Source organism: Martes martes (assembly GCF_963455335.1).
Source record: "Martes martes genome assembly, chromosome: 4".
NCBI lineage: Eukaryota > Metazoa > Chordata > Mammalia > Carnivora > Mustelidae > Martes > Martes martes.
This window is the reverse complement of record NC_137891.1, coordinates 10,683,638-10,696,635: the sequence shown is the minus strand read 5'-3', so window position 1 is coordinate 10,696,635 and position 12,998 is coordinate 10,683,638. Positions and strand designations below refer to the sequence as shown.

The following is a 12,998-nucleotide window of genomic DNA, read 5'->3' as shown; positions in this document are numbered from 1 at the left end:
CCTTGTGGATTCCAGCTCAATAGCCTCCCTGACCCCCAATTCTTTTTCCTTACTGTCCTACCTGATTTTCTTTATTGTCTCTACCCCTATCTGGAGGTAGATCATTATAAGAGTATGGTCTATTATCCCCACCCTGAACGCTAGCTCTATGAGGGTAAGACTTATGCCAGGATTTCTCTGGAGTTTAGGAAAACAGAGGCACATTGTAGGCGCTCAGTATATGCTGGCTGAAGGGACGTACAAAGTACTGCGGGGATTACATGAGGTCATTATGGAAAGAGTTGGGCATTGGGCCCTGCACACTGCAGGAGCTCAATAAAAGGCAGGTGTGTCAAATGTCTGATTACAAGTCCCTCTTTCACACTCAACTGTGAACCTCTCAACGTCAGGGACTGGGCTTTATTTATCTGTGCTTCCCAAAGAACCTTGTACATAAGAGGTGGTCAGTAAAGTTCTGTGATGGAAGAGAAACTCAACTCCTATCTTCAGGTTAGTGTAGCCAAAGACTAATGAAACCATCCTTGTTTTAAAAAAAATTAAACCTTTTTATTAGTATATTTATTTTATATATAAAAGAAATACAAAAAAAGAAACACAAAGAAAATGCTTTTATGGCAAATCAGACTTGTCGGTGCCTTCAGCTTGGGCTCCAGGCTCTGGCCCACTGGGTGTCAACAAAGTCCGCCGGTTGTAATGACCCTTGATAATCCCCGTGTTGTTGTTCTCGTTGAGCAGCTGCTTCTGCCTCTGCCTGTTGAGAGACTGGACAAGGCCCAGGACGACTGCGGCCAAGGAGTACTGCCCAGGCAGTCTTCTTGGGGGCAAGATGAATGGATTGGGTTGGACTCTTCCCAGCAGAAAGTACGTTTTAATTTTTCCTTCCTGTTCACTGATGCCCTTCACATAGATCTCCCCTCGGTAGTCAAAGGCAAAGCCCTGGTCCTTCAGGATGAGATAGGTCTCCTCAGGGACTTGGATCCTGCCGCTGACCCCTGTGCTGTCCATTCGACTTGCCAGGTTCACAGTTTTGCCCCAAATGTCATACTGTGGTTTCTTAGCGCCTATAACGCCAGCTACCACGGAGCCATGGCTGATGCCTGCAGGTGACCAAAGGAATGAGAGATGAGAGAAGAGGGACATCTCTGAGATGGCTGCACCCCTGCTTGGGACAGTGAGCAGTGAGGGGGTCGTCCCTGCGGATACATCGTAGGGCCCGGATCCTGCCTCAGTCACTCATTACATATATGGCCAGTGTCCATTCTTTAGCCTATGTGGACTTCACTTTTCCCATCTACAATGTAGAAGATGAATTGAGATTATAGAAGCAAGGCCTTAGCATGGTGCCTGACAACCAAGGAGGACTCAAGAAGAAACTGTTACGGGGCACCTGGGTGGCTCAGTGGGTTAAGCCTCTGCCTTTGGCTCAGGTCATGATCTCAGGGTCTTGGGATAAAGCCCCATAATGGGCTCTCTGCTCTGCAGGGAGCTGGCTTCCCCCTCTCTCTCTGCCTGCCTCTCTGCTGATCTCTTTCTCTCTGTCAAGTAAATAAATCTTTAAAAAATAAAAAGAAGAAACTGTTATTATTCTCACATGGACAATGACTTATTTCAGCTGCTGGGACAGACAGAGCACTGGACCATGAGTCAGGATGTTGGGTGTCCTCCAGCCCCTGCTACTACAGAGCTCTGAGAGCTTGGGTAGGCATTTTCCTTCTCTGTCTGCTTTCAGGTCCTGAGATTCATTCCCTTGGTTCATGGCAAAAGCCTCCCAACTGGCTTCCCCATCCCCTGTCTTGTCTTCCTGCAGACCGTCCTCCATACCACTGCTGAAGGCCATCTGACCAAGCTCCAGCCCACTTGAACACCTGCCATGGCTCCTTTGGCCTATAGGATGATGCCCACCCATGCACCTTGGAATCACAGCCAAGGGCCTCTTGAATCTGGCTCTTGCCTGCTTTGTCAGCCTCCTTCACTACCACTCTCCCCTTCCCCTTCACCTCCTCACCCTTCACCTTGCCTTGTACCCACCCCAAAGTGCTGGATTTGCCCTCACCTACCAGCCCTCATGCACCTCTGTGCCTTTGTCCCTGCTGATCTCCTGGCTTGGCCTGTCATATCTGCCCAATCCCATGGTTAATTTGGCAAATGTCTTTGAAGACAGTTTCAATGACTCCTCTTTTATGCAACATGGGCTTCTTCTAGGAATGATAGCATTTCACTAATCATGTTGGTGGGCATGTCTGTCTCCTTCTAGTAGACTTAGAATTTCTCATGTATTCTACCAAACTGACTAGACACCTGCTCGGGACCAACACTATTCCAGGCATGGGGGATATGGTGGAAAGGAAAAGAGACATAGCCCCAGCCCTCATGGAGCTTCCCTTCTACTGGGGAGAGACAGAAACAAACAAACAAAAAAGTAATTTATCAATGAATCATAAATGCTGTAAAGAAAAACCAGTTGGGTTAGGGGGAGAGAGGAGAGGGGACATTCTGGGAGAGGGTAGTGAGGAAAAGCCTTTCTGAGTGGACATCTGAAGACAGTGACAGGACTAGCCATGCAGATATCTGGGTTAGATCATTCCAGGCAGAGGGAAGAGCAAACCCCTCCCTGCCCTACACAAAATCAGATAGAAGTGACTAAGAAATTGGGGACACAGACCTTTTGGACCACATGGGAACTACAGTGACGGAGATCTCTCTATGATTTGCAGACCACCTAACAGGCATTACCCCGTCTGATTCTGCGTTACTACTGTGAGGTGGGGGTAAATAATATCATGCCCAGCTTTCACACTAGAAAACTGACATTCAGAGGGTTCGAATGGCTTGCCCAATGTCGTAGAACCAGCCTCAGTGGTCCCCAAATACAAACTGAGATGCCCAGGGAAGCTATGAAAATGATCTTCTAACCCCTGAACGATGCCAGAACTCTGAATTTCACACCAAGGGTCAGCCCTGACCCCAGCGACATCTCCTGCTTTGTTCAAGGTTGATGTTCTGCTTTTTCAGTCCTCGTTCAAGTGTGTAGTCAATGATTTCAGAAAGGACACATAGGGTCGATGGAACATGTGGGAACAAGCCCCGAGCATCCCAGCCATAGATCCGAAACATAAAACAGAACTTCTTTTTATTTTGGTGAACAAAGGTGCGTGGCATTTGCTAGCTCTGACAAGTCAGATGTTGGCATTTCTTGACCCTTGTTTCTTGAAAGCTACTCAGGGAAAGCTAAGTCAGTCGGATGGTATGCTGGCCAGAGGACATCTAAAATCTGAACACTACAGCAAAGGCTGTGTTAGCCTGGAGCCTGGCAGGCAGAATGTCATTGATCTGTCCCGATGTCTTGGAGCCCCTTCCCGAGTGGCCATTTGGCTGTGTGATCATAAGCTATTACTCTCCTTCTCCGGGCCTGAACTGACCCACTATGAAATGAGGATGTGGACTAGAGCTGGGGTGTTTACACTGTGCTGGAGGAGGCCTTCTAGAATCAGCAGGGATGTTGAAGACATTGATGAGTTATACACATCATAAAGGGTCACTAGTCACATTGCTATGATTTCCATTGCACTGTTGCATTACTCCTGGATGTCTCTAAGCTCAAGGAAGTGTGAGCTGTGTGACCCAGGGAAGAGCTAAAAGGTTTTCTGTCTGTCCCTGAGCAATACAGCATCTGACAAACTTAGGAGTCAAATCCTGCTTTTGTTTCAGGGCATTATCCAGAAGGACTGGAGAGCAGCACACTGACCAACAGCAGCAGATGACATGAAGTCATAACGAAAGGACAGATGACTCATCTCTCTCCCTCAGCAGGGCCTTGTGTGGGTAGGGTACTGCACAAGTAACTTGCAGGAAAGGTAACTTGTAGTGTTTGCTGTGTGTTTCTGTACACAGGCCACCATTGTTCCCTGGCTTCTGGCATCCTGAGTGACAAGAAGGCCGGACTGGCCTGAGCTGATGCTGTCCCTGTCCTTGGCAGGGTCACACCGAGCCTGCTGCATTTTGCAGGAGAAAGCTACCCACGGCCCAGGGCATGGGAGGTTCCAATGGAGCCAGGCCAGCCAGCTTTACGGGACCCCACTCACCACACCTCCAGCGGCTACTCACCAATCCGGAGTTCGAAATTGTTGAAGGAATGCTTGTTGATCTCCTGTATGCTTTCAGTCAGGGCGAGGGAGAAGTCGGCCAGGGCGCACAAATGCCCCCACTTGTCTTCACATTGCTGGAGCAGAGGGGAGGGAGGAATTCATTCACTGTGGCGAACATGAACCTTTCTGCAGCAGGGGCCTGTCCTATGTCCTAACCCACCTGTGTGCCCCTGAGATGGAGATAACCAGGTATGTGAGCCTCTGTACACTCGAGTCGGCAGCATCCCCGAAACGCAGAATGACGGGAGATTTGCTGAAGCGAATGTAATATGCCTGGCTCTTCATATTCCTTGCCCCACACCTACACTTGTTGGGTTGACGTGCCATGCATTCCTGAGTACACTTATAGGGTGTGTGTGTGTGTGTGTGTGTGTGTGTGTGTTTAAGTGTTAGGAAATCTGTATATTTCCTTTGAAGCACTCACACCATCTGTTTAAGGGATGTTTCATATAGACCTTTGCTCACAGAACTCCTGAGGGAAGAGCAGAGTAAGCCTCAGGGCCTCTCTGAACCTCAATCTCCTCATCTATAAAATGGGGATTTGCACACATGCCCTGACTGCCTCCCAGGGATTGCATGAGATTGCGTATTTGAAAGCACTTTGTGCTCCTCCAGAGCAGAGCCTAGCAGAGCAGAGCAGAGCAGAGCAAAGCAGATCGACTCATTTCAGTGGTGGGCCAGGTAGTAAATATTTTAGACTTTGTCACGGTTGCTCAATGCCGCCATGTGAGCTTGAAAGGAGCCAAAGATAAACTATGTATATATGGGTATGGCTGTGTTTCAATAAAGTTTTATTGACAAAAATAAATGGTGGGTCAGATCTGGCATGCAGGCTGTACTTTGTGGACCCTGCTATAAAGCTCCACACATGTGCATCCAGTGACTAGTGTGAGTGTCTTCCCAGGTAAGTGCTCATGGAATGCTTCTAGGTTTTTAGTTGGAAAGCAAGTGAAGGAAGGATGAGAAGAAGAAATGAGGATTCCTTCTTCCTAGTAACGTAGACTCCTATCCATGTAGGCTTTTGCGTGGGAGCATTACATAGTCTCAGGTCTCATCTACTAGCGCTGGAAGGTAGATGTTAGTGTTCCTACTTGACGCTGGTGCCCGGCCCACAGTCAGCCCTCAACAGAGTGGGAGATACTATTAATATTCTTACATACCATAAGAATAAGAAAATAGGCTGGCATCAGGGGTTTGGTAATATCCACGACTAACTCATACTCAGGGTGATTTCGTGGCCCTGATTTTGTTCATCAAGTCAACAACAAGGTTCAGAATGGAGCCTAGAGGTTTCTCAGTCGTAAAGAAGCATTGTTTCATCTAGTAGACCCCACTGCCCGTGGGAGCAAATGTACGTCACACAACTAGAATATCCCGTTCATCAGAGTCTCTCCCCACCAGCCCTCCTGCAGCCTGGTGACAGTGGCCTCACTGCCTTCACCGGCATGACCACAGTGAGGCATCTGCCATGCAGTGTGGCTGAGAGTAAGGAGTTTCTTTACCTGTTTTTCGGGGGACAGGCCTGACACGGCCATGTAGGTGCTGCCAATGGTCTTAATCTTTTCAATGTCTTGGAACCGGTCTTCGCCAAGCAGCTAAAATAGATCCAGGCAATGATGTTAGTCCTGGTGTTTATTCTTCCAGAAGACGCGGGTGCTTTCCTGAAACAGGCCCCCGGCTCACAATGAGGACTACCTGTGCCTGGTTTAGCATCCTTGAGACAGCTACTTTTCTCTCTGAGAAGCATGCCTTAAGGCAGTCAACATATGTTTACTGAGCACCTGCTAAGTGCCAGGCGTCACAATGGGTGTGCCCAGATACTTTTTAAGGAGTATATCTGTTTCAATGAATCTTTAAAATATATGGTTATTTTATTGGTTCAAAAAAGAAATCACAAATGTTCCCCGATCCACCAACAAATCTTTTTGGCTGTACCTTCAACATGTATTTGGAATCTTAACACTTGCTGTCAGCATCCTGGTCTGAGCCATTGTTGGCTTATACCTGGTTGTTGTACGACCATGACCTACCTGCTCCCTCCCTCACCCCCACACTCCCACGCCAGCAGCCAGAGTGATCCCACTCCATAGCAAGTCAGATCATGTCCCCAGTCCATGCAAAACCCTCCTGTGGCTTCCCATTCTACTCTCCCCAACAGATGTCCATGTCCTAATCCTTGGAACCCGAGGATATGTTACCTTCCATGGCAGAAAAGACTTTGTAGATGTGATGAAGTTAATGATTCTGAGATAAGGAGATTCCCTAGATTAGCTGGGTGTGCCCCCAAGTAATCATGAGCATCCTTATAAGCGAAAGGAGGAGGCAGGAAAGTTAGAGAAAGCAATGTGGGGGCAGAAGCAGAAGTCAGAGGTGTGACTGCCGGCTCTACAGATGGAGGAAGGAGCCACAAGGCAAGGAACGCAGGTGGCCTTTAGAAGCTGCAATGACATGGATTCTCCCTTGAGCCTCCAGAAGGAACACAGCCCTGCTGACACTTTGATTTAACCTGTGAGATCCATTTTGGACTTCTGACCTCTAAACTGCAACATAATACATTTCTGTTGTTTCAAGTCACTAAATTGGTGGTGATTTGTTACAGCAATGGTAGTGACTAATACAGCAACTATCCATTGAGCTTCTGCGATATCTCATGAATAAGATGGGAGGTTCCAGCCATCCATCAGAGGGCTGACAGCCCAGGCAGGGGTGGGGACCACATGTTAAAGAAATAATTGCACAAAATGTGCCCCAGTTCAATTCTAGTAAAGTGCATGATGGAAATATACCGGGTGTAGGAACGGGGAGAATGGAGCATTTTGATAACATCTGGAGGCCTTGCTGAGCAAATGATCTCTAGCTTCACTTTTAAGAGTGAGGAAGGAAGGGTCGTTTAGTGTGTGTGCATGGTTTTGTATGCTGGGAAACAAGCATGGAAAGGATTGGAAGGAGCATCGGGACAGAGGGGACAAGACAAATGATGGCTGGAGGTTGGGGAAAATGCACAGTAGGTTCAAAGAAGCAAGAAGAGGGCTGTGGTTATTTTTCCCATCTTAAGAAAAGTCCTTGTGGACACCACATTTCTTTTGCTATAAAAATACTCAAAGAGTTGTCTCTCCTCACTGCCTCCAACTTCTTCCCTGTTCTTTTCTAAATCCACTCTAGACTGGCATCCCGAGTCCCCACTTGACAGTGACATTGCTCTTGTCCGGACTTGTGACACTTTTCCCATTGATTGACCACTGGCCTCACCCTGCTTGGCCCACTGGCAGGATCTGACAATGGACAGTGACATCTTTCCCAAACACATGGTTTCTGTCCACTCATGGGTTTTCTTCCATGTCACTGGCAATTCCTCAGTCCCCTTTGCTAGTTCCTTCTTTTTTTTTTATTTTTTATTTTTTTTTTAAAGATTTTATTTATTTATTTGACAGAGAGAGATCACAGTAGACAGAGAGGCAGGCAGAGAGAGAGAGAAGGAAGCGGGCTCCCTGCCGAGCAGAGTGCCCGATGCGGGACTCGATCCCAGGACCCTGAGACCATGACCTGAGCCGAAGGCAGCGGCTTAACCCACTGAGCCACCCAGGCGCCCTGCTAGTTCCTTCTTATCTTCCTTAACTCATGGTGTCGGTGGTCCCAAAGCTCAGGCCTCATACCTCTTCTCTTTTTCATTTTAACTCACCTGGGGTGCCTGGGTGGCTCAGTCAGTTAAGCGGCCAATTCTTGATTTCTGCTCAGGTCACGATCTAAGAGTCATGGGATTGAGCCCTGTGTCCTGCTCCATGTTCAGTGGGGAGTCTGATTAAGATTCTCTCTCTCCCTCTCCCTCTATTCCTCCCTTTATTCCATAAATTAAAAAAAAAAAAACTTAAAAAAATGACTTACTCCCTTGTGATCTCTTTGCTGAAGATTTCTAAATGTATGTGTTTTCCCTTGACCATCAGACTCTTTCTGCACAAAGTTGCTCAGTGACATCCCCGTCACAGGCCTCAGAGGCATCACTAGCCTGCCATTCCCAAAACTATACCCTTGGTCCTCTCTACCCACCTGCCATCTTGAGTAACGGTGTCTCCACTTTTCTGACTGTTCTGGATAAAAACATCATAACTGTAAGGGCCTACTGCCAGAGGGAGCCATTTTGTGTTTATGCAGTGAACTTAGATTGACCCTGCCCCTCCCAGAGGAACTTACTTGCAAAGCCCAGATACAAGGGCGGGTCAGGCCAGGTGGAGACATCCAATCAGTGGGGCACGCGTATATCTAGTAGGGTAAATTGAAATTCAATTGGCCACCTGTGTGTGACCTAGCATGACTGTGCAGTTTTCTCTGTGTTTTGCAGTCTCATTGGCCACCTGTGTATAGCCAGGCTCAACCACCTCTATAAAAGTTAGTCTGTGAGGCTGGGAGGGGTCACCTCTTTGTAAGAGATGGCCCTGGCCGGTTAGTTTGATTCTCGATGCTTGGCACGAAATAAAGCTTTGCTTGATCTTCGCTTTGTATCAGTCTTATTCCTTTGATTATGGACCCAACAATAACCCACATCCAATCCTTCAGGAAATCCTTAGCTCACCTTCAAAGATATCCAGATTCTGACTGTTTCTCACTATCTGCCCCATGCAGGTCACACATCCATGAAGCAGCCCTGGGTGGAGGATGTAGGTTCAAAACTCAAACCTCCCTGGCTCCCAGGGCTAAGCTCTAACCTCCGATTCCCCTATGTTGGTAGGGATTTAGATACAACTTTTGGTTTTCTCTGTCTCCCTTTAAGCCTATAATATGCTCAGGGGCTCATGCCACAGGTGGGTCAGACAAAGAAGATGAGATGGGTTTTCTACACACGACTTGCTACAGGCGTCCTCTCAAAATTAATCTGGAGCTAAGAAAATGAGAAAAATTCCAGCCGGAGAGAAATTCTTCTGGGAAACAAGGAAAACACTGGCAGGTGCTTTTGTGATTTGGTTTGGGGGGTGTGTGTGTGTATGTGTGTGTGTGCATGTGTATAGCCTGATTCACAGCTGAGGCATGCTTTGTGTATTATTTTTGTTTCTTGAGTGAACGTGAAGCCACTGTTCTGCTCTGGTGAAGGTTCCGCCAACTGCACCCAGGAAGGGAAGTGGCTGGAGCAGCCTGCACGTCCTTAGCCTGGGATCACATCTGACATTCACCCTTGCACACGACCAAGCAGGTTTGGTCTCTTAGCAGCCCTGTGGCTGTTCAAATATTAGCTTGGGGATCTTGGCATATCTTCGGTTGTCCCTCTCCCTCCCTCTGCCTCCTTATAATTGCCTTTCCCCAGCTTCCTACAGGGAAGGGGGACTCTTCTTTCCTCTTCTTTTGGAATGACTTGGCCATGGGCCAATTTCAGGCTCAGACAAAGCTGCCTCCTCCTCAGAAGTCAATCAGAAGGCAGCAAGAGGCTTCATTATCTCAACAAATGTCCCTGCAGCAAATGTATCTGCCATATAGCTAAAAGCATCTGGGGACATAACATGGTTCCTAATCAACCCCCTTATTAATTCACTCATCTGCATGGAGCACTGAGATGTGGGAGCAGGGGCCATGGGGCAAGGAGGCCCAGCATGGGGTTATTTCAAACCCAGTCTTGGAGCATGCAGTCCATGCAATGTTCTGCTTTCCTCTGAGACAAGAAAGAGTGTCACATGCTCTCAGATTCCTGTGGTACTTTTATCAGCAAGAAGAGCAACGTCATTACTAAAGTCAGCGTCGGGGCATCTGGCTGGAGCTTAGCCAGGGCAGAATGCGGAGAAGTAAGACGGCCAAGAGCAAGAAGAGGGCAGTACTGATGCTGAGGATGGTCTCTCTTGACACAAAGGAAGAAGGCATGTCTGGGTACCCCAAGGACCCATGTGGGGAATGTTTCTGCTGACCGCGTGCTCTTCCCTCTTCCTCCTCTGCCCCTTCCCTTCTACTTCTTCCCCTTTCCTCCCCTTCTTTCCTTTTAAAAAATGTTTTAATTTAAAATTCAATTAGTTAACATATACTGTGTTATAATTAGTTAACATATACTGCATTAACATATACTGTGATTCATTAATTGCATATAACACCCAGTACTCATTATATCACATGCCCTCCTTCATGCCCCTCACCCAGTTACCCAATCCTCCCACTCCCCTCCCCTCCAACAACCCTGTTTGTTTCCTAGAGTTAAGAGTCTCTATGGTTTGTCCCCCTCTCTGATTTCGTCTTATTTTATTTTTTCTTCCCTTCCTTTATGTTCATCTGTTTTGTTTTTTAAATTCCACATATGAGTGAAGTCATACGGTATTTATTGTTCTCTGACATACTTTACTTAGTGTTATGCTAAGTTTCATCTATATCCTTGCAAATGGCAAGAGTCCATCCTTTTTGATGGCTAAGTAATATCCCATTGTGTATGTGTATATATGGATATACACATATGTATATGTATATAGGTGTGTATATATATATATGTATACATATCCATATCCATATATATATAGGTGTGTGTGTGTGTGTGTGTGTGTGTGTGTGTGTATATATATATATATTTTTTTTTTTCATCAGTCAATGGACACTTGGATTCTTTCCATAGTTTGGCTATTGTGGTGGACATTGTTACTATAAACATTGGGGTGCAGGTGCCCCTTTGAATAACTATGCTTGTATCTTTTGGACAAATACCTATTAGTGTAATTGCTATGTCGTAGGGCAGATCTGTTTTTAGCTTTTTGTGGAAACTCCATATTGTCTTCCAGAATTGCTGCACCGGTTTGCATTCCCACTAGCAGTGTAAGAGGGTTCCCCTTTCTCCACATCCTCCCTAACAACTTCTTTTCGATTCTCCCTCTCATCTCTGCCCTCTTCTCTTCTCTCACTTCCCTCCAGTTCCTCCCCTTCTCCTCCTCCTGGTCTAAAACCCAGCTCCAGGACCAATCTTCCCTCTCCTAGCCAATCCAACTTCCCTCTGCAAAAACCCACCTCTGCCACTAAGGGTGCTGTCTTATTTTTGTAAGACACCAGGTGTCTACAAATTGGGGCACAGAGAGGAAAATTTAGTTCGTATTTATTTATTATAATTTAAAAACATGCTCTTGAGTACTTTTGGGGGATGAAGGGCTATAGAGTTTAAAATAAAACAGCCTCATGGCTCAATCTTCAGCCATTTTTTTAAAAAAATGCAGCTATATTGTTATTAGTTTTTATTTAAAGATATGTTTTGGATTACACTAGTTTATCTTCACCTTGCTAATTTCTAGCTTGTTTATGTCCCCTATTAATTAACTGATTGATTGATTGATTGATTTATCCCTTTAGCAAATACTTAGTAAGTATCTGTTATGAACATCTTCTATGTTCTAGGCACAGTGCTAGTCCATGAGGACTTAACAGGTTACATTAGAGTATAATTTCTATCTTTAGGAGTGTATGGCCTGGCACAAAGAGATGGAATAAAGGTACTATTATCATGGAATCACCCTCCACTCTCCACAATGCAAGGCGTTCTGTATGAGTACACTTAACCGCTGACTTCCCGAGTAAAGGTGATTCAGTCTTCTTGTTCCTCACCAGACTGTGAGGCTAGGGAAACAAGGAGTGACCATGTCTTATTTATCTTGATCCCCACTTCCATCCCTAGAACAACTAAAATGATCACTGTTGCCTTTTTGACTACAGAACTAGAACCATAAATGCCAGTTAATGGTTAAAAACCAAAACAGTATGGTGGACCTGGGTTCAAATGTTGGCAGCACTACTTAGTGGTGGCAAAAGCCTGGGATCTCTTTGTGTCCCAGAGCCTCAGTGTTGCTTCTTTATAAAACGAAAGCTAATAATTCCTACCATGTGGGTTTTGTTGACGGATAAGTAACAACTGAATGCTATATATTGAAATTGTTTTGCATTTGTGGCAACACATGGTAAACACCTATACTAATAAGGTGGGTCTCTTTCCCAGAACTTAGTGGCTAGTGCGGGCTGCAGATCTGTACACTGAAGGGTTTCAGGCTCCATGATGGAAAGTTTCAGAGTATAAGTTTTTCATGGAAATAGGAGTGACAACATTTATGTGGCTAGAAAGGAGATTAGAAGAGGTGTCAGCATTAGAGAAGATATTTGAAAGGAGTGTTCAGTATTAGGTTTTCTGCTGGCCATGATATTGAGGGAGACAGGACAGAGTATGGTAAGGATGGCATAATTTGGAGTAGAAAGAGCAGAGTGTGGAATAGCCAGGTGGGCATAATGGCTTGTAAGCAGCTGGATGGTGGGTAGGGGGCCAGCTGGCATGCAGTGGGAAGAAAGGCCAGAGAGCGTACAGGGATAGCAAGCGCAAAGCCTCAGGTGACCTTATGAGGAGTTGACAAATGGAGCCACTGACAGGCTTTAGGTTTAAGGGATGTGAAAAGATAGTCATGTTTTTGGTGATGGCTGAGGTAAGGTGCAGGCAGGGGCAGCTAGGGAATGCTGCAGTCATCCAGGGGAGAAGTAAGATGGCCAAGAGCAAGAAGAGGGCAGTACTGATGCTGATGAAGGGGTGGACCTTCCTCCATCAAGACGGAACCCACAGAATTCAGTAGCTAAATGGAACATGGGGATCAAGGGAGAGGACATTGAATGATGTAACAAATGCTCTTGGTGCTCCATCCACATCTCCAGTATGGGGTCATTCTCAAGAATGCCATGAGGTCTGGCTGCTGACAATGCACTGCTGCACCCTTTTTTGGAGAACTGCCTTGAGCCATTGAGAACCCCCTCGCTGGGAATGCCTGGGAAGTGAGGCAACTTTCTCCACTAAGGGGCAACCGACAACCAATGGCTGACAAACATAGGTGTACACTTGGCCCCCTTGCCTCAGTGTGAAACAACCCTGTGGTG

General features: G+C 46.4%; 1 protein-coding gene across 3 annotated transcripts in view; it reads right to left on the bottom strand.

Moving 5' to 3' along the window:
* Nucleotides 1-609: 609 nt before the first annotated feature.
* The window catches only part of ADCY8 (adenylate cyclase 8), a gene marked incomplete at both ends in the record, with an annotated part of 223,421 nt that continues 211,032 nt past the window's right edge, over nt 610-12,998 (bottom strand). For all 3 annotated transcript variants that reach the window (XM_080799944.1, XM_080799945.1, XM_080799946.1), the window contains 3 exons: nt 610-1,097; nt 4,105-4,219; nt 5,648-5,740. In XM_080799944.1, coding sequence (XP_080656070.1) covers nt 610-1,097; nt 4,105-4,219; nt 5,648-5,740 — 696 coding nt within the window. The remainder of the gene's footprint in view (nt 1,098-4,104; nt 4,220-5,647; nt 5,741-12,998) is intronic.